Below are 21,887 nucleotides of genomic sequence, written 5' to 3'. Positions count from 1 at the left end.
TGTTGTATCAAATAATTTCGCGGCATGTTTAAAATGAAAACGCAGCAGTTTTATAATTCATTACTCAGAACCGCGTAAATCTAATGTTTAGAAAGCTTTTAAGATTATGATGCAGAATTTATTTACATTTATTTATTTGCAGATTCATATTTTGATTAACATGTTCATATCGAGAAGCCAAGATTATTATATAAATACACATGTACTTTTTGTCACTCATCCATACAAACTGCCGTGAGTTATCAAAATGACGATGATTATTATCATCAAAAGTATGCTTAAAAGAAAACTATCTTTAAATTAAACAGCTGCTTTGTTTTTTTTTGTAAATGCTTTAATTGTATATGATTAGGATGTCAACGAGAACTTGACAATTGCTCGGTTAAACTAATCATCGACTAAATTTTTCATAGTCAATCCATGTTATAAAAAAAAAGAATATTAAATCACATTAAATATTTTTTCTTTATGCGGAAGTGTTTAGGTTACGAAGGAAAATAACAGTTAACTTTTACGGAGTGTTTGATCTGTAATTTCACCCTATTCCATTTTGCCCCTAGTGTATATTTTGAGCACTTAATAATTGATCTCTTTTGATTCTGTAGATCAAATTATAGATTTAAATAGAAGTACATAGGCGGACATATTACTTACTTACTTATGCCTGCTACCCCTTCTGGGGCATAGGCATTTCTCCATGCCCCTCTATCCTGTGCAATCTTTTCTACCTCTTTCCAGTTTTTTCCCATTCTCTTTATATCCGTCTCTAAATCTCTCTGCCAGATGTTTCTTGGCCTGTCCCTCTTTCGTTTTCCTTTGGGGTTCCAGGATAGGGCTTGCCTTGTGATGTTATCCTGTGGTTTGCGTAGTGTATGCCCTATCCACTTCCATCTTCTCTTCATTATTTCTACCTAGGCGGACATATACTTAATGAGAACAAACTGTGTCTTCCAATTAGTTACCTATAGGGGTAGATGTTTGATTAATCAAGAATTTGATCATATCAATAATCATCTTATTTTTAAATATCAATTTCTCTTTCATCGTTGATTAGGCACGCCTGGGCACGAGGCAAAGACATAACATGGATTAGGTCACATTTGTCAAAGATGATACAATAAAGTGTTATAGTATCCTATTTGAAACTGTCCCTTGTTACCTACGCTGTTATACGACAAGCTAATTTAGCCGCTACGTACATATTCGAAGCCTAAATTTTGAATGCCAAGTATCAAGTTCAAGATGGCTACCTTATTATTAGTAGCCATTTTGTAACGAATATGAAATTTATAGCGACATTTTGCTTACTTTATTAATAACTATGAATTTTAACATATATATTTTGCTCAAAGTCAACAAATTTTATGAATATAGTAAATCTTTAGTTGAATATTATCAAACTCAAATCAGAGACCTAGCATTTAAACAAGTTGTCTATTCAATTTACCTAGACAATTGCAATCTTGTGACTGACTAGTTTCTACTATCTTGAATGCAGCTAAGTATGATTAAGTCCGTTCGTGGTCTCAATGTAGATATAATTTATTTCGGTTGAACTCGGTAAATTAGAATGACACTGTTTTCTTTTGTGGAAACGCAAATAAGGGTAGGGGTGGGGCTTAAGGTTCTGTCGTTCAGTCTTGTTTGGATAGTATTCATTTCAGAGTTCAAACTTTGCAAGGGAAAGTGTATGGTTGAGGTAGTCAGTACTTGATAAGGTACTTATTGGCTAAACCGATATAATGAAATTGTGCTTTTGAGCATATATGACAAGCTGCTTGTCAAATGAAAACTTCAGAAGTTTTCAGATATAGTTGATTTTGAATATTGCAGAATATTGATGTTGAATATTGCAGATTGTGTGGGTATGACCTTCTATCATGCAAGAACGCAACTGCAGAATAAAAAAATAAATAAATATAAGTAGTTTACAGTCCGTACCGAAATGTAAACTACCTCAAAACTTTTTTTTTATGCGTTGAATTAATATCCAAAAAGTTTAAACGTGATGTTGCGTGCTGAAAATAAATATTTTTAATTCATGTATTCTTTGAACACAGCATATACTGCTTCAATTTTCTTTAAATGAAAATATCTTAATTCATGTAACGCTGTTTTTTTTTAATTTTTAGTTCTTTACCATATATCAGGAGTTCTTTCCAAGTGAAACTGATATGTGTCATTCATTAATAAGATTTTACGCAACACTAGTTGAACGTATGGTTTTATATAATCATTTGCTTTGGATCAAACTATATATATTTTGCAATATACAAGCGTTTGATAAATAGATAAAGAGCTGTATCTTAGTGTGCAGATAAATATCACTGTCTATCCTATTTTACTGTCATAACTTTGAATATCTAAATGGCATCATACATCACGAGCTAATACGGCTGATTTTGATGATACAAAACACATAAACAAATAAAGGAATCTTCTTCAACATGTAGATAAAAGCACGACTTTTGTACACTAAATACTTTTATCGATTTAAGCAAATAAACAAACTATCATCTTATAACACGTGTATTCTAGTTCTTCTGGAAACTTGATAAAAAAATTATTTATCGAAACGCCTGATGCATAGGTAATTTATTTATTTACATCACGTCAAACAGACCCAGTTTTTGACCGTACAAAACATTTAAAAGATATTTGATAAAATGTGCCCCAGTTTTTGACCACTTTGGTTTATTAATACTCACATGACTTGCAGTTAACTCAATCTATAAGTATAAATTTGTTTTTGAACGGCTCAGCAAAATAAGACGCCTATTAAAATAAAGACATGAAACTAATTATTTTGAACCATTGTTTACTAAATAACGTATTTTTATCTGATATGTGCATTTGACAAAACAAAAACCTCATTGAAATTTGTTTCAAACAATTGTATTGATATTTTTTACGAGGTTGTGAACATATTGTAGCACGCTATTCTTCTACAAATAATGAAATCAGAAAAATGAATTTAAGTACTGCACAATATTTTAGTTTGCTTGACATTACCATATTCTGACCGTGTTTTCCATCATCAGGTATATATGGTAACTGCAATGGATGAAGCTATCGGCAATATTACAACAGCTCTAAAGACCAAAGGAATGTTTAATTACACTCTTATTATTTTTACTACTGATGTGAGTGTTCTAAAGAGAAGATTTTCTCACCATTTTACAGTTTCTTTTCTGGTAAAAGGGTAATTAATGACAATATTTTTACTCAAAGTTTTTTTGAACAACATGTATTTTACATTTTACATTATCTTTCATTGTTTATTCTTACCGAAAACGATCAAATAATGTAAATGAATTTATTATGATTTTAAAAATTATTTAATTTGGTGAGATTGATATAATTGTAAATGTTACGGCTATCTATAGAATGCTGGTTCGATTCCCTACGCAGGAAATAACTACCCTTTGAGAGGAGGAAAGAAAGGCTACCTTGTTTGAAGGAGGAACTAAAGCTACTGCTTTTATGACGGGCCAGGAGTACAAAAGTCTGACTTTGTATACCCAGGGCAGGGATTGGGTAATGGTAATTTGTAATGGTAATTGAGTGTAATTAATTACAAATTTTGATGTAATTAAAGGTAATGTGTAATTGGTCAAATGTTCAATTACATGTAATGGTAATTTAATTAATTACTTTCAAAAAGACATAATTCCAATTACTTTTCAATTAAATTCAATTCCACACTGATGTACATATAAATATAAAGCTGTCTACTACCCATTGTTCCCCACACTAGCAATGGTATAAGGTCAAGATAGGAAGAGTAGCTAAAAAGCTAAAAAGCATTGAACTTTTGTTATATATATATATCAAACTAAATATTTTTCAAAATGAATTTTTGTAGTGATTCAATATTTAATCATAAGTTTCCCAAATTTAATTAACTAGATGAATTTATGATTATCTTGATCTCTTTTTATTCTTATAAAATACTTATTGCCCTTCTTATTAGAATAATTAGTGGGACAGTTATCATTGAATTAGTTTAAAGAATCATTGTTTAATTTACAAACAATATCAGTGTTACCGGTACCTAAATTATATAACCTATCAATTCATGCTTTGTAATTGATAGTCTAAAATAGATAGAGCTGAATGCATGGCTTCAAATTGGTTTTAAGTTTTTGATGCCTAACGTGTCCACAGGGCCGGGTGTGTTCTCTTAATGATACTTTGATAATTACAAGTAGGTACAGAACAACAGGTATTAATTGTGTTTTGATAACAATTTTAGTCTGTCCTCTTCCTGAGATTAAACTGTATTTTGGTATTGTTTTCATAACTTGGGGAAAAAATAGTGGATAAAAAAGCAAAGGAGAAAGTTTTCATATAATAGTTTTGCATGCAGGAAATACTTTAGTTGACATGATAGGTGTAGGTTAGGGGATATGACTTTCAAATGTTTATTGAATATCAAGGTGATATGTGACACCTTCTTATATATTGTCACTACCGGTACCTGCGTTTTGAAATAAACAATAAAACCAAATATATTTTTTCTTTCCAAAAACTCTTACTTATCAGAGTACTGAAAGTATTTTTGATTATAACGAAATTTTATTCACATACCTCCTTAAATGTTTACCGTATGTGTTGTAGATAAATCATGGTTGTAGTAAATTTTTGATGAAAATGTAATTTGTAATTTAATTAATTACATCTGCAAAGTAATTGTAATTTAATTAATTACATTTGAAAACTCCTGTAATGGTAATGGTAATTTAATTGAAGAATTTAAGTAAGTAATTGTAATTTAATTAATTACTTTCCATTGTAATTGACCCCATCCCTGACCCAGGGTAGGTAATTTGGCTGTAGATTAAATCAATATAATATATATATGACATTATCACTTAATATAAACATATAACCAAAGTATGTTTTTAAAACTTTTAATCTTTTATCAATAACCAGGTATAGATCAAGATCGGCTGTAGTGGTCATCTAATCGACTAGATTTTCGACTGATTGTTGATTACTGTTTTGTCGACATTTTTGTTTAATTTGTGGTATATATATCAAAATGCGCTGCGCTCAATAATCAGTTTCGGTTTTTATCAAACAGGCTCCTTCTTGGCATGAGAATTAAAGGAATTGTGCTACTTTTCAAATATTAAGTGCAAAATAAACAAATTGTTGATTTTTGTACAGGACGACAATAATTCAACTTTTCTCCAACTAAGGCTTCTTAACGGCCCTTTTCACAAAAAGTTGGCGAATAGGAATAATTTAACATTGATTTGCTGCCTAATTCAATAAATACATAGCAATGCATCAGTGTTACCCCTTTTTATTTCCATAAAATTTTATTTTTACAAACAATGCTGTAAATGCATGTATAATTTTGCTCTTTTCATTTATATTGAGAGACGAATTTTGTTTTCATCGGAAACTGTATTGTTTATTGCGCAGACTGACTTCAGTATTATTCAGTGCGAATTATACTTGTGCCAACTGTATCTAATAAGTCTAAAATGCTTAAATGCTTAAATCATGGATAAAACTTTACTTTTATGTAAAGATTGTTGGTACACTATTAAATAATCAAGGAACTGATCACGTAACTAATCACAACTTTTGTATAGGTATAATCTTTGTAAATATTTTACATTTATTCTAGGAGTCTGATGAAATGAAGCATTCTATGATTTCACCTATAAACGTTTCCAGTGAATATTTTAATATTTTTAGGACTGCTTATAATGCGATGGATTTTGTTGCTTTTACTTAAATTTTTTGAATGAATTGACGTTAAGAATAAACCTCATTAACAATGTTTGCACTATAGGATAATTCATGCTGTAGATTGGATGCCAACCGTGCTAAGCGCCGCAGTAGGAACGCCAGGTAATTTACATGTTAAACATGATGAAAAAGAACACGATTTGATATTTGTCATTTGTAAAACTTCATCAGAAACCAAATCTCATTTTTTATTAAAAATTATCGATTATTACATTATATTGTTCTGAAACCCCTAAAAACGACATTTTTTAATGTTGTGGAAAGTAAAGGGTATTTATGGAAAAAAGGGAGATAATTTGATTTGATAAAAAATTTGGTAAAACAATTTCATGAGTTAATAAATATATTTTTTAACAGACCCAAAATTTGATGGTATTGATCAGAGGGATAGTCTTCGAAAAGCAGGAGAATCGAAACGAACCGAGTTTATTTACAGCATCGATGATTTAAAGCTGGAGAATTGTGGCAACGCTGCTATAAAGTATGCCCGTTGCAGTTTGTATTTCTAACAGAATTTTTTTTTTAATTTGTTTACATTGTTTTTTACGCAAAGCGTACAAGTAATTGTCTGAGTTTTAAAGGTTGATGTTTATTACTAGATAGATTCTAAGAAAACATTTTTTTAAAACTCTAAGTGTACCTTGATGTAGGATGGGTGTCTTTATGTTGATCGATGGTTATCCTGGGGCCTACCAAGACTGGTACAAGCCACACCAGGTCATGTCTGACTTGTATGAAGATGTATCGATAAACTACACTCGCCCATTTGTCGACGAAATGATGCTTTTCAACGTAAAGGGTAAATAAAATCATTTTAAAAAATCTTTATTAAGTAGACCATGATTTGTTAAATGACATATTTTGTTTTTGTTTTAGATGATCCTAACGAACATGTAGATTTGTCCAAGAAGTACCCTGATATAGTGAAAAAATTGAAGTCGAGACTCGAGTACTCTCACAAGCAAAATGTTACTGCAAATTATCCAAATATTTCGCCTTTTTCAGCTCCGAGCAAATACGGAGGATTTTTGTCACCAGGCTGGTGTTAATTGATGTGACTGTGACTTCGTTCTTTTACATATTTTATCATGAATACTAGTTTATGGAGCTTTACAAGGCATAAGGATTGTTTGATTGGTCATTTGTTTCCTAAGCATAAATTTGAAGCAGAGTAAATAACTTTTACTTTTTCTTATTACATCTTTTGGCATGTGAGGTTTACAAGTGCTCCACATTTTTTTTTTTTACAGAAATGTGTTTGTGTGTTTGGGTTAGTAAAGACACTAGGAATTAGTGGAAAATCATTTGTTCTCAAATGTCCCTTTCGTTTTCTGATAAACATTATTGGCTTTATTATAAGAAATTATCAGTCAACAACATAAAAAAGGGTTTCACATATTAAACACATAAAGGCGCTTGCTTTTTAAATTTGAGGATTTACAATTTTTTTACTACAACTCTGAAATCTCCTAACATAATAAGTGGTGGATTTTTTTATGCTGACTTGAACATATTTTATTGTATACATAATCAGTAGGTTAGAACACAAGTTCTGGTAAATTACTAGGTTGTCACCCTTATTATGTTAGACTTTTCAAAACCCACTCTTGCAGGTGTTTGCATTCTTTCATGTGTTTGCATTTTAAAAGAAATCTTGAGAATGTATCGCCGTTTTATAAAGATTATTGATAGAGATGCATGTAAAAACCAAGAACCGTCAATTTAGTATGGTCAATATATAAAGCCCAGAATAGTATATGCCATGTTTCCTTCTGATTGTTAATAAAATATAAATAAAGCCTTTATTTCTAATTTTAATTTTTCGATGTTTTAAATCATACACAACTGATTTAAAAAAAATAAAACATGATCAGGGAAAATAATGTGGTTAACTGATATTTGACATAAGAGTAAAGTAAGGTATAACAATGTATTCTTCCGGTAATCCTGGTCTACTGTCCATTTGGCTTCAAGACAAGCGGAGGAAGTTTTTTTTTTCTTCTCCTTCTTCCATAAATCGAAATCCTTAGAATTTGAACTGTTTTCTCCCGAGAATAGACTCGCATCATGTGGCGAAATACTTTTGGGACTTGAATAGTCCAGAATGTAGCCCCGAAGGGTCAAGTTTAGGCCAAGATGACATTTCAGTCAAGGCAGATGAAACGTGCAGCCATGATGACGAAACCAAAATAATCATAGGGTGGTTATGGTATACAAAAGAAAATAAGAGCAAAGACTCTAAGAGAACTAATATGAAATATCGTTATAACAACGGCAGTGCTTTGTCTGATCCATAGGAAGATAAAAGTTCTTATGAACAGGGTGAGACATTGTATGTACAGGTCGCCATCATCCCGGCTCCAGGGGCTCGTAACATAAAGCATGCTAAGATTTAGACTTAAGAACTTAAGAAGGGTTAAAAGGAGAACCTTTGGTATGTCTTAATACCGTAATATAAAGCCAACTTTGCACTGTCTTAGCTAAGCAATGCTTATTCTCAAAAGTAAAAACGAACTGTTCGTTTCATTTATCGAATTCGAATGATGATAAATCAATTGTTAATATCTGCTTTTATTTATAGATACAAATGCTTGGTTCAAGGTTGCATGGGTCATAGCAGTGGATCTCAGGCAATTCATTTAGTCTACTGTTGTTACTTCTTTGTTTTGATGAATATTCACTAGTTTAGTCGTTCTCGAAGACATACACTGAGTATAATTTCTTCATTAAGCCGACATTGAATTGAGGCTATCGTTGTCTTAAACATTATTGAGGAATTTTATGTCTTCATACGTCCTTTTTTGAATTTCTCAAGTTTACAGATTTGCAAGTTTACAGGTTAAATGAAATGTACTTCTTGTAAACTGGCTATTACGTATGCACAATGTACAATCTCTTCAGCAAGTCACTTGCATACTACAGAAAATGTTACACTTCATTACCAACACTGTTAATATCTATAAAAATTCAACCAAAACTTTGATATTGGTGAATATCAAGAAAATATTTTTGGGTAAGTTATGTGATTAATACACTGAATTTAAATGCTGAATTAAAATAGTAAATATTAGACATTGGACGATATATCGTCTTTTGTTCAACAAATGGGATCAGAAGGAATCCAACTACTTACTGTAGGAACAGGAAGACAGACAAACAAGGTGAACAAAACGAACAAAATTTTAAATTAAACAAAACTGTACAACATTGCATTTCATTGTTCTTACGTCGAAATCGGAAAACAAGTTGAAAATGAATTCAAATCCACGACAAATTATTTTGTACCATAGGACTTTTTAGAAAGACTAGCACATCTTGGAGGTGGGCAATATCATGAATTGGACAACATTACAATGCTTGCAAAATATTTCAGAGACCAGGTAATGACACTGACTCGTGCATTCACACTTGTTCAAACTAAAAATTGAATTCTCTCGCTTGACACTTGTGAAGTAAGATCATTAATAATACTTGTTTTTTGATTAAAGTTCATTGTTGGGAAAGTGATACATGAACATAGAGAAAGTGGATGGAAGGAAGACTATAAGGCAGAGTTACAGAGAATTCTAAACACAAACACTTTTAGGCTTGACAATGAAGATATAGTATGTTTATTACAACAGATTCTGACAAATGAATAGTATGTTAAACAAAATTAAAAATAAAATAAGATTAATATCTTGTATTTTTATGATTTGTAATTAATGAGACGTTACCAAGTAGAACATATCATTTTTAAGGAAAGAATTGAAGAGTTTTTACTGCAGTCAGAAGAGTTGTTTGATTCTGAGTACCCGGGGCTTCCAAAACTTGGATCACGTGTTCAAACTAAGGACGGCCGATGTGGAACTGTAGTAAGACATAGAAAACAAAGTACGTATTTAACTATAGTCTGTCCCAAGTTATTGCTTCCATCGCTTTTTGATGATTTTTAATAAAATTACACATACCTGTGAAAGAAATACAGTTGAAATCGTTAAAAGGGAATATATCCAAGATATCTTCATTGAACAATAATGATTATCCCTTTCCACTCAGAAAAATTCACACGAACGAAAACAGATTCCTTACGGAGATTAATAATGGGGAATGTTTACATCTTTTCTCCATTCGGAATACACTCGGAATACATCGCGCAATTTTTTAACGTTATCATCCGGGCTTATTAATGGCTGTTGCAATGCAAAATCTCCGTAGACTTTCAATTTCGGGATGTTTATTGAAACCTGAAGCGGTAGAGGGGGCGTTTCAAAACAGATAATCTGGACATTTTTTATATTAGTGGATGAACGTAGTTTGAGCACAAAGGTATTTACTATTATTGAAATATCATGCAATAAGTGGTGGAAGCAAAAACTCGGAACAGAGTATAAATGTGATTATCCACAATGAAACTTAATTAAACGCACATATAAGACTCCTTGACAAGCGTGTGTATGGGCTATGGTACTCAGTTGACCAGTAAGGCCTATTGGCCTCTTGTTTTTTTTCAGATTGGATTAAAATACACTTTGACGAAAATGACGAAATAATGTATTTTCACTTCATACCAAATGCTAATAATAATGGTTTACAAATAATAAACCTCCCTCGAAGACAGGAAACTCGCTCTACTGCATATGTCGGACTGCTTATATACAAATGTAAGTTAAAATGAATATCGTTTTTTATCTTAAACGACAAACAGTTGCATAATAAACATAGAAATGAAATTTGCCGGTATTTTGATAATGAAAATGATGACGCCATTTTTTGTATTTAAGATGATCGTTTCAACAAAATCAAAGGATGGGGGTATTTGTATGACAGAACAGAGTCGGGATATTTAAAGGTAAATGCTAATTAATTGAAATTGTTGATTTGCGTAAAAAATCAAGTAGTGACTTGTTTTTATCTAATACTGGTTTCTATCACATGATAGGTAAAATGGGAAGATGGTTCAAAGGACATAGTAAAAGCTAACGATCTATATAAAAAGTAAGTCAACCATGAATTTTTCACATGCAATTTCGTAGTAAAAATTGGTTATATCGACTGTAAAAGTTAATTTAATAATTTTTCTTTTTTCTTTGTAGTGATTGTTACCGATCGTTTGATTCGATGTACGTAAAAGAAACATAAAGAAAAAGAAAGATTCATTATATGTATTTTTAACCAAACTTTATATAAAATTTAAAAGATAACAATTTATTTCAAAATATTCTATGACTTGTATAACTTCATTTATAAATTTTAAACCATAAATGACTTGTTTGTAACTAACTTTTGTTCTTAGCAGCTGATGATAATTTCGTCTATATAATATCGTCTATTACCATATTTTATTGTGTAGAACATAATAATATTACACGTTGTAAGATGAATAAATGAAATTTTGTCATATCTTTCCTACCATCTTTAAGAGCTGACCACAAGCAACATCTTGTTTTGGTATTTTGCTCTCTTTACTGTTTTCATAACCATTGGTTGTAAATGTTACTACTGTCCATTGGTTGTAAATGTTACTACTGTCTGTGTGTAGTTTGATAAAATGGAGTGACAGTGTGACTGGTGTTTCCTGACGTTTTTATTAAAATCATTTATGTATATACAACTATTACTTGTGTTTGTTTTCTTAATAAATACCTACACCTGTGACTCAATTCTAGAGCCAAGCTTTGTTCAAATAATCTGACGTTATATTAAATATTGTAAAATGATTTCGAGTGCTGATCATACATATGTCATTTTCATGAGAAGGATATAAACATATTAACATTATACACGTTACCTGAATTACATAAAAACCCTTTTACAATATCGATCACAGTTTTTTTTATTACTTTCTATGTGACTTGATGGTGATTTGACAGCGGGTTGGTGTTGAAATTTTTGTGATATATATATATATATATATATATATATATATATATATATATATATATATATATATATATATATATATATATATATATATATATATATATATATATATATGCAGTATTTTTAAAATTTAAAATTGTGAAAAATCATACGTCTGCTAAGTAAATATAGGAAATTGGAGTCGAAGCGTAGACCGTCCGAAGTTCCGACACTTGCACCTTTTCCAGAGACAAGATCTGAGGGCTTGCGAATAAAGTGGATGAAGTTTATGACTGTCCACTGCTCAAAAGAGAATAATGCTAACAATATGATAGCAGCTTGTAACGTTATTAAAACAAATTTAAGAGTAAATCTGAATTTGATCATTCCAACATGATGGATAACGAAATTAAACTCACAGTCATTAACTAATAATATTCTAAACATGTTTAGGACTTTGAGGACTTTCTTTCCATATCTCTTTCTCTACATGTGTATGTTGTGGTGTCATTGAAACACTAGCATATATTTTATTTAGATGTCACCAATATCCAGTTGAATGGGATTTTGCTCTATGTAACTAAAGCTAAATACAATGTACGTACATATTTATTGCTAATTTTGTCTCTTTTGTCTATTATTTTGATGTGGAAGCCCACACCGTACCAACGCTTAGGCGTCAACTGTTTACATACCACAAAAGCTTGCGACATCACATGAAGTTGAATATAACAATCTTGGGCGTTACAGTCCGTACCGGTATGTAAATCAAATATTTGAAAAATTATATTCAATACTTTACATGCGTCTAAATTAAATTTTATTGCATGAAGAGTTTATAACTGAATGAAGCTTGATGAAAAATAAGAACAAACATTGCTCACCCATTTAAACAGTTATTGAATAAGGCACATGTAGCTTTAAAGCATTAAATCTACGAGGACCAGATTTTGTACCTGTATAAATTAATGCTCTGATGTTTTTAATCATAGCATCTTCTTGTTATCCGATAACTGAATTGTTCATTAAAGTCAATGGACAAAGCATATTTTATCAAGATCTGGTAAAAAGAAATAACATGAATTCCATACATATGACTCAGTGAATACATTCATAAACGCTCTCTTTTTCAAATATGGAATAAAGCGATCATTCACCTACAAATATATTTTGAAAAAATACCTCTGATCAATGGAAGATAACTCTTCAAACAGTTTTCACTGCTAAATAGTCGGCTTCTTATATGTCATCAGTCATTTTACTTTCATCGTTATTGTGCGATAAATATCGTACTTATTTAGAATGATTCAAAATCGTCCAATAACTCTTTACTAAGTATTATAAATTGAATACATCAAGCTTCATTGAATTCAAGTATTTTCATCACATTATACAATGTGATTCTGTTTCTTAACCTTAATTACTCCATTTGATGTTTAGATATTTTAACTGTAATGTTAGTTTGATATTTTCTTTCATATTTTGTCAATTTGAAACTGGGGCTTGTCATTCAATAATTGGTTTGTTCTCTTTAAATGCTATATTATTAGCTTAAACATTATGGCTACAATGGCTCAACGTCCGCTTTTACCTGCCGATTTGTTTCGGATCAAACTGATTCTGTTTTGAAATGCAGTAACAATTATAACGTGTTCAAGTGTGCAAATTAAATATCAAAGCTCATAATAACTTTGAATAATCTAAAGTTTACCATACATCACGAGTTAAAACTGCTGATTTTAGTGATAAAACAACATATGATCATTATTTATTGATTTTATATTATCATATGCGGTAAATCGATAAATAACGATAAAAAAATCTAATTCAACAATTAGGTAGAAAAACTACCTTTGTACACTAAATACTTTAACCAACTGGAAAAAAAATATGTACTCTTAACTTATTGCATGAGTATTCTAATTTCTCTAGAAACTTCATAAAAAAATCATTCATCGAAATACCCGATGCGCAGTTTATTTTTTTTATCTTCACTGCGTCAAACAGACCCAGTTATTGAACGTATGTACATACTCAAGACATTTTTAATAATCAGTGTCCCATTTTTTGATCCCTTTGGCTATTCACATGACTTACGCCAATATATAAGTATTCCGAGACAAAATATATTAATACATTATCAACAATGGAGACATCAGTCTCAGTATTCGTCTTTTGCATCTTCATTCATTTTCTTCCGTATGTCTCGGCCAAACCGCCACATATTCTTTTCATCGTGGCAGACGACTATGGTACGTAGATTTTCTAATTACTAATTAAGCATCATATCAGATTCTAGTAATGCACCTAGATGTATAATATATGAATAACATTGAAGAGCATACAGAAAGCTAAGCGTGTAAAATTGTCAACACAAAAATCACAATTTAGTTTATTGCAAAGTAAATGAATGTTTTCTTCCAGGTTGGAACGATGTTGGATTTCGCAACCCTAGTGTCCTCACCCCAAATATCGATAAATTGGCTCGCAGTGGGATGATCCTGAATTCATCTTACGTAATGCCAGTCTGCACACCGTGAGTTTTAATAAATAAATTTAAAAAATACATTCTTTTTGCATTTAGTCCTTTTCAAATCATTCAAATACCTGTAATTTATCAAAATCGTAACCCTACCTAAGCATTCATCTTCATATTCATTTTAAACCAGTTATAGCTTAAGAGATATTGGTTTTATAACTTATTTTTTTGCTTTTTAGATCAAGAAATTCATTTATGACCGGTCAATATGCCTTTAAATCAGGATTACAGGTATACATACATTTTTAACAACTATCATGTATTAATCAGAGTTAATGTTATTACTGTAAATTGTAGAAGAAAAATTGAAATACACATTATTATCAGAGAAATGGTATACCAACTACATAATTTAATTTTTTAAAAATCGATTTTAAATATACGATTTTAAAATAAAGCATGTACATTATCATTTGTGTTTTGTTTTGCAAATACAGTAATACACAAACATTATTTTCAAATGTACTACGACTTTATATATAATTTGAATTATTCGCTCCTCAATTTTATTAAAAAAACATCATTTAACCCAATTCCTATAGGGTATATAATTGAAACAAAAATTGTTATTTTTTTTTTAGCAATTTCACGGTTAGAATAAATAATATATCAAAAATAATTACAATGAATTATATTGCAGCATATTGTGATCTTACCACAACAAGCCACTTGTGCCCCTCTTAACAATACATTTTTACCTCAGAAGTTGAAGGAACTTGGGTACGCAACTCATGCGATTGGAAAGTAAGTAACAATCTACTAGATTGCGTTCTGCTAATGATATATGGTTTAGAACATTTACATTCACAATTGATAGCAAAACCATCCACGGATTGAATCTACTTATAGTTAAGGTGCAGTTTGTTTTAACCTTTGCATTTTGCATTAACACGAATAACTCATTCTCGTCAATGAAATAATTATTAGTCAGATATAACGTACAAATATATATTTATGAAACGTTTGCTTCTAAGGTGGCATTTGGGATTTTGTAAGTGGGAGTGTACCCCTACGTATCGAGGATTTGACACATTCTACGGATATTACAACGGCGCAGAGGACTACTACAATCTCAGTATCGGTAATAACCATAATAATTATGGTACATGTATTTAATTAATAACACTATATCATTCTAAAGATATTAAACCATATTATCATATGTTCTGGGTACTTTTAAAAAGATCATGATACAAAAAAGATAAACATAAACGGTGGATTACTATTCTCTCAGTATCGGTACTGAGTATCATGCGTCATCAAACCAATTTACAACTATATCATTTTTGTTTTCCAAAAATTAGATATGATCCTATATATTGAAAAAATTTCAAAAGTTTACAAGCTATTTAGAAAGAACGTTCACTCAAAAGTGTCTACAAGTTTCCAAAGGAGTTAATTTTCGTTAACAGCTGGAGGTAAAGACTTCAGAGACAATAGAACACCTGTTAACGCAACAGGTGAATACTCCACGGTAAGTAAACTTCGTATTTCATCAGGGAAAATCAGTGTAGGTAAAAGTAAATTATACAAGAAGCAGCAGACTTGATTAGCTTCAATCTTAAACCCATTCATTTTGTTTTTAATCCTGTTCGGTTATTTGATTATCTTAATACTTTTACCGGTTTAGAAGTTTCAAAGTTTACAATATTTGGGCTAAAATATGTTTTAAATTTTCATCGATAGGTAAAAAATTATAAAAATCCAAGCGGGATTTGAACTTAAGACCTACAAATCAGCAGGTAACGCACTAACCTATTATGCTAAGCTGCTATGTAACCAAATTGGGAAAGAGAACATTTCTAAAATTATACTTAATTGTTAATTTCGATAGAACGTACGTCCAAACATGGAAATGTCCCATACCAACTTAAATCAATGTCCGTAGAAATTGTAAAAGTAGCAGGCACATTGATTGGTACAAAAATAATAAAAATGTACGTAATGTTAGAATCAAAGTTCAATGAAATGTTCCATTATTTTTTTTCTACTGGACTTGCACCTGAAGAAGGTTCCTTTCTATGTCTATATCAATATTAACAATTTTTGAATGATCATATGAGAAAAAAGATAATTAAATTGTTTTAAATAATTTTCTTCAGTCTGGATTTTATTTCATAAACCAGATGAAAAATTAAATTTACGAGGCTGTTGGTAGCTTTAGGTTCATAAATGTACGTAAATGTACGTAACTCAAGAGCCGCGACATATATGTATTTCATCCTTAAGTAAAAAAAAAATAGCAAGTATCGAACATTATGAAAATATTCTTTACATCTGATTCGGAGAAAATAATCGTACAGACATAAAACCACTATTAAAGGAAGAGAAGTGTTTTAAATTGTTAAATTCCCTTTCGCCTTTCCGTTAGTTATCCGGGAAACATAAACTTTCTTTCATTTAAAGTTTTGCACTTATTTCGCCAAACAGATTTTGTATGCCAGGCGAGCAGAGTCCATAATTAAAGACCACGATGCATCTAAACCTATGTACATGTATTTACCTTTCCAATCAGTACACGAACCCCTTCAGGTTAGTCTTGAATCGTCCAGGTGAGTCGACAGTGCGTAAAAGTACATGCACATCAAATATACGATTGATTGAACTTTACTTATCTATTGTAATCCATCACTGTACTTTTCAGAGTTTCGAAATTAACTTTATTTAACTGAATTGAATGCCTTTTGCAGGTCCCTCAGAAGTATAGCGACATGTACTCTAAGGTACATACAGAATCCCGCCGGACCTACCTAGGTAACTATGAATATGGGTCTACGTATGTTTATTATGTAAACATCGTTATTGAACGGGTTCACAAAATCAAATGTCTATCGAAATAAAAAATAAGAGGCCCATGGGCCACAAATCGCTCACCTGAACAATAGTCCATGTATCATTTTATTTCAAAAGGGTTTATTATGAAGTGAACCCTGAATAAATATTGTAAAACTCATATATTTCAAGATTTTGCCATATATTAAACAATACATAAAAAGAAGAAAATTTTATCTTTGGCATGTTTTTATTCAAAGTTATTTTACACATCAAATGAGACTGAATTTTAAGCTCTAAAATACCCTTTTGCGTTAAAAAAAATCCAATTTCACTGAAAAAATTGAAATATATTCGTTAAATAATTAAAAGATGATATGTTTTGTATTTCAATCATTAAAAGCTTCTTTATCGATTCATCAAATAAAAATATTGCAGGTGTGATGGGGACATTAGGCATGTTAGATTTTGCATTCTCATCGATCATCTGTCTTATAGACTAAACTCAAAAAACATGGAAAGTCTATATATATAGTTGATAAAGTCTATCAATGATTCCTACTTTTTTCCATAACCATTTTTTATCTTTTGTTCCTTTATCTTTCCTAACTGTGTGTTTGTGAATCAAAACTTCGTGAAGACTAACATCCACACCTTTTTGAAGTTGTTTGAATTTATGATCTTTAATCCAGATCACTTGGATCCCGATATGTGAGTAATTGATGTCGGGATCGAAATTCCAAAAAAACCAAAAAAAATAGTCGATAAACATTCACAGATGATTTAACTATGATAAACTTATCCTGGAAATTTCTTTTTTCTTTTTTTTAATACTTCTTTTAATAAAAAATGATTTAAACAATTTAGAATCTGCACTATCTTAGAATGATTGCACAGTAATCTCACAAACTGTAGCATTGTAATTCTTAAAAAGAAGAGTTTAAAACATTTTTCCATTATATAAGTCTATGTTAAACTTAAAACATATTTTGGAGCCGTACGTAGTATTAGTCCGGGGATCACGGTTTTCACAATTTAGAATCTTCACTATCTTAGGGTACTATTATAGTAATCTAACTAATTTTAGCACTGTAGTCCTTGAGAATACATTTTTAAAAACATTTCCCCCCATATATTTCTATGTTAAATTTGTCTTTTTTAATCAACTTACAACCCCTCTTGGGACCCCAGTATTGACCCGGGGATCGCGATTTTTACAATTTAGAATCTTCACTATATATACAAGCTTCGTTGTAAATATTGGCATATCTGGCGCAGTGGTTCTTAAGAAGAAGATTTTTTAAGACACCCACCCAATTTTCGCAGTTTTGCAATTATCTCCTTTTTAAAAAGGGTTGTGCCCTTTATTTTTACAATTTAGAATCCCCTTTCCATAAGGATGCTTTGTACCAAGTTTGGTTAAATTTGGCTCAGTGGTTCTAGAGAAGAAGTAAAAAATGTGAAAAGTTTACAGACGGACGGACGGACGGACGACGGACAACAGGTGATCAGAAAAGCTCACTTGAACCTTCGGAGCTTGACACAAAGTTGCATAGCTTGATTTAACAAGAAAAAATATCATTATACATTATACATATTTTTTTACCTTGTCTTCCATCATCAGGAATGGTAACTGCAATGGATGAAGCTATCGGCAACATTACAAAAGCTCTAAAGACAAAGGGAATGTTCAACGACACTCTCATAGTATTTACTGCCGATGTGAGTTCTCTGGAAAGGAGATATACTTCACCATAAATCTGAATAAATACATGTAGTTAAAAATTGTTAAAAAAGCAATAGATTTACCGTATCTGTAGTGTTATAAGACGTTTGTCAATACCTACAGTTTCAGAGAACATATAGCTGTTGGCTTGTTTTCATCTTCATCATCCTTACCGAAAACAAGCAATTAAAGTAAATGAATCTTCTGGTATTTTTAGAATGGAGGTTGGATTACATACGCTGGGAATAATTACCCTTTAAGGGGTGGAAAGACCACTGTGTTTGAAGGAGGAACTAGAGCAACTGCTTTTGTTTCCGGGGCAGGGATTCAAAAGTCAAACTATGTTTATCCAGGGTAGGTCATTTTATTTTACTCTAGGATTCATCAATAAAATATTTGAACATGGTATCAATAAATGTAAATAAAAAATATATGTTTTTTTTTTTTTACACATAAAGTCTTTAAAAATCAATAGGCATAAATCACAACTCGGCTGTAATAAAAAAAATAATCAAAAGGATCTGATCACTGACCAAACATTTAGGTTTCTTGTAAGTTTCGATATAAATTCGAGAAGTTTGATGACATGAACCATTTTGATTATTTCTTCTATCTTTTTTTTGCCATTGAATTTTTTTCAAGTCTACTTATAATAATTTTGCTGTTACTTTATTTTTTTTTCTAATGATGGAACTTTAGTTTAAAAAAAAAAATAATATTGATTTATAGAATGATTCATGCAGTAGATTGGATGCCAACAGTGCTAAGCGCCGCAGGAGGAACGCCAGGTAATACTATGTAACACGTGCTAAAATGTCCATGTTTCCGGCATTTGAAAAAATTAATCAAAACCCTCAATTTTATATTCAAAGCATAAAGTTTGTGTTGTATTGGTTTTTAATGTTATTTGTGAATGCAGAATGCTGCATAAAGTAAACGTTTACTTGGTTATCTTTGAATTACATATATATATATATATATATATATATATATATATATATATATATATATATATATATATATATATATATATATATTAGACCCGACATTGGATGGCATCGATCAGTGGGATAGTCTACGAACAGCAGGGGAATCAAAACGAACCGAGTTTATCTACAACATCGACGATTTAAGGCCGGAGATCTGTGGTCATGCTGCCATTAGGTATGCTCGTTTCAGCTTGTGTGACAATAAACGATTTTTTAATAAAATTCACTGTTTTAATTTTTATGAATTGTTTTGTACGTAAGTTTTTGGAAATTTCACTCGCTTTTCCGAAGAAATCTTGCTGAATATTTGAGTCGGTTATATGAAATTAATATTTCTTTTTTGATATAAGTGTATCTTGATGTAGGATGGGTGACTATAAGTTGATCGATGGTTATCCTGGGGCCTACCAAGACTGGTACAAGCCAGACCAGGTCGTGTCTGACTTGTATGAAGATGTATCTTTAAACGACACACGTCCTTTTTTCGACAAAATGATGCTTTTTAATCTTAAAGGTAAGTAAATTGTTGGTGCATGTAAAAATCTTTACGAAGCGGATCAAGATTTGTTATATCACATAATTATATTTGTTCTTATTTTAGACGATCCTAACGAACATGTCGATTTATCCAAGAAGCACCCAGATATAGTTAAAAAACTGAAGTCGAGACTCGAGTACTATCACAAACAAATTATTCCTGCAAATTTTCCCAAGAATTCGGCATCGTCAGCACCTACCAATTACGGAGGATTTTGGACACCAGGCTGGTGTTAATGTGATGTAGTCTGAATAAGTCTATGAATTTCTTATTTTATATATTTCATCTAAACTTTACATCACAGAATATTCACTTGATTAGTCTCATCTTGGTTATCATAAAATAGTTTACACTGTTAATTAATATTACTTTATCTTAGTACATTCGAATGCATGTAAAGCACTTTGTTTGATAAACTTGTTTGGTGCTTTTAATTAAAAGTAGATCCAGTGTTTTGTGATGTCATACTTTTTTGTAAAACTTTGAATTCTTTAAAATTTGTGCAAGATAGTTTAATATATTTTATGTGAATAGAATCACATGGAAGTAACTAGAATTACTGTTAAGTTCAAATATTTTCGCAGCTTGATTTTATTCTAAATTTCCAATTTTTTACACATTTTATCTATGCTAAAGGGAAAACTCTTTTTCTGACTTTTTTCTCAGTTGTATGTCTAAATGCTATAGTTTTTCTTATCCCAACAATTAATTTTAAAACATGTTTGTAGATTTTGTTTTCTGATAAAGTTGACAATAAAATTAAACAAGATAAACAAATTTCTGCCTAAAAAATTTTACTTTTAACAAAAAAATACGTTTTTCTGATGCTAAAATATGCTTAAGTTTACGTTTATCTGACATCTCAAAAAGTGTGATGACATGTATATTTTTTCTTACAATTGATGAAATTTAAGTCTATTAAGTTGAAATCAGTCCGGTTTTCCAACTTTCATCAGATAATTTTAAGAGTTTTACCTTAAGTCACTGGCAGTCCTGAATTTTTAAAGTACTATTTGATCTCAAATAACATCATTTTAAAAAATTGTATCAGTAAATAAAAAACTGTACAAAATATGGGGTTCCAGTTTGGAACTCATTTCTAATACATGTATACTATGTTAACATTTTATCTCCAATAAAGGCATTTGCTATTTGAGTTTGTTGGTATCCACTTTTCTCTGAACATTAAATCCCTTAATTCAATGTTGCGATTGATTAAAGAAGGCAATGTTTTATACTTTAGATTTTCCATTATTGCGTTGCATGTTTTTACAATTACGAAAGATATCCTAAGAATATCGTTTGACCTACAAATGCTATTAATAGAAAAAAAACCATTTCCGTCCATTTGTAAAGGTCAAGATAAAAAAAAATCTGTTGAGTTTATTCTGATTGTTAATCAAATGTAAATAAGGGTCTAACTTGTAATTTGACATTTCAGATGTATTAAATCCAAACTTCTGATTGATTTATTTAAAGGGGCATGGTCACGATTTTGATCAAATTTTATTTTTCTGTTTTTATGCTTTCGGAATGCATTTCTAATAATTAAATGAAATTTGGGTGCCAGTCGTTGAGTTTTAAGCAAGATACATGGCTCACAATTCTTCGTCATGTAAACAAGTCTCGTGACCTGTTTTTGTTTACATAGGTTCAATAAACCAGTAAAAAATCTGTTTAAAGCTGGTTCGTCTATCTTATTATTCATTTAAAGCA

General features: G+C 30.7%; 2 protein-coding genes and 1 pseudogene across 3 annotated transcripts; all 3 read left to right on the top strand.

Annotated features, from left to right (window-relative positions):
- Window positions 1-3,047: 3,047 nt before the first annotated feature.
- Window positions 3,048-6,815, top strand: LOC128176342 (arylsulfatase B-like; annotated as a pseudogene).
- Window positions 6,816-8,841: 2,026 nt separating this feature from the next.
- LOC128176341 (uncharacterized) lies at window positions 8,842-11,567 on the top strand. Its single transcript, XM_052842594.1, has 8 exons — window positions 8,842-8,927; window positions 9,057-9,146; window positions 9,255-9,371; window positions 9,507-9,639; window positions 10,260-10,409; window positions 10,530-10,597; window positions 10,688-10,743; window positions 10,842-11,567. Exons 1-8 carry the CDS (start codon window positions 8,871-8,873, stop codon window positions 10,885-10,887), a joined length of 717 nt encoding a protein of 238 aa, XP_052698554.1. The 5' UTR covers window positions 8,842-8,870; the 3' UTR covers window positions 10,888-11,567.
- Window positions 11,568-11,835: 268 nt separating this feature from the next.
- On the top strand, window positions 11,836-21,327 carry LOC128176340 (arylsulfatase B-like). Of its 2 annotated transcripts, none has more exons than XM_052842593.1 (14): window positions 11,836-12,366; window positions 14,032-14,143; window positions 14,326-14,377; window positions 14,787-14,890; window positions 15,121-15,227; window positions 15,559-15,620; window positions 16,577-16,678; window positions 16,837-16,900; window positions 18,543-18,640; window positions 18,862-18,998; window positions 19,374-19,432; window positions 19,685-19,808; window positions 19,999-20,147; window positions 20,235-21,327. In XM_052842593.1, exons 1-14 carry the CDS (start codon window positions 12,324-12,326, stop codon window positions 20,405-20,407), a joined length of 1,386 nt encoding a protein of 461 aa, XP_052698553.1. In that variant the 5' UTR covers window positions 11,836-12,323; the 3' UTR covers window positions 20,408-21,327. The 2 variants fall into 2 exon arrangements, with proteins under 2 accessions (XP_052698553.1, XP_052698552.1); XM_052842592.1 differs by lacking the exon at window positions 11,836-12,366 and adding an exon at window positions 13,560-13,859.
- The last annotated feature ends 560 nt before the right edge of the window (window positions 21,328-21,887 follow it).

This window comes from Crassostrea angulata, chromosome 3 (assembly GCF_025612915.1).
Source record: "Crassostrea angulata isolate pt1a10 chromosome 3, ASM2561291v2, whole genome shotgun sequence".
Taxonomy (NCBI): Eukaryota; Metazoa; Mollusca; class Bivalvia; order Ostreida; family Ostreidae; genus Magallana; species Magallana angulata.
This window is presented reverse-complemented; position numbering and strand designations above follow the sequence as displayed.

Coding starts and splice junctions, on each gene's coding strand:
- LOC128176340 (XM_052842592.1), top strand. CDS start 13,754: ATGGAGACATCAGTCTCAGTATTCGTCTTTTGCATCTTCATTCATTTT. Junction 15,228..15,558: donor CTACTACAATCTCAGTATCG/GTAATAACCATA, acceptor TTTCGTTAACAG/CTGGAGGTAAAGACTTCAGA. Junction 19,433..19,684: donor CGCCGCAGGAGGAACGCCAG/GTAATACTATGT, acceptor TATATATATTAG/ACCCGACATTGGATGGCATC.
- LOC128176341 (XM_052842594.1), top strand. CDS start 8,871: ATGGGATCAGAAGGAATCCAACTACTTACTGTAGGAACAGGAAGACAG. Junction 8,928..9,056: donor CAGGAAGACAGACAAACAAG/GTGAACAAAACG, acceptor TTTGTACCATAG/GACTTTTTAGAAAGACTAGC. Junction 9,372..9,506: donor GGCTTGACAATGAAGATATA/GTATGTTTATTA, acceptor ATCATTTTTAAG/GAAAGAATTGAAGAGTTTTT.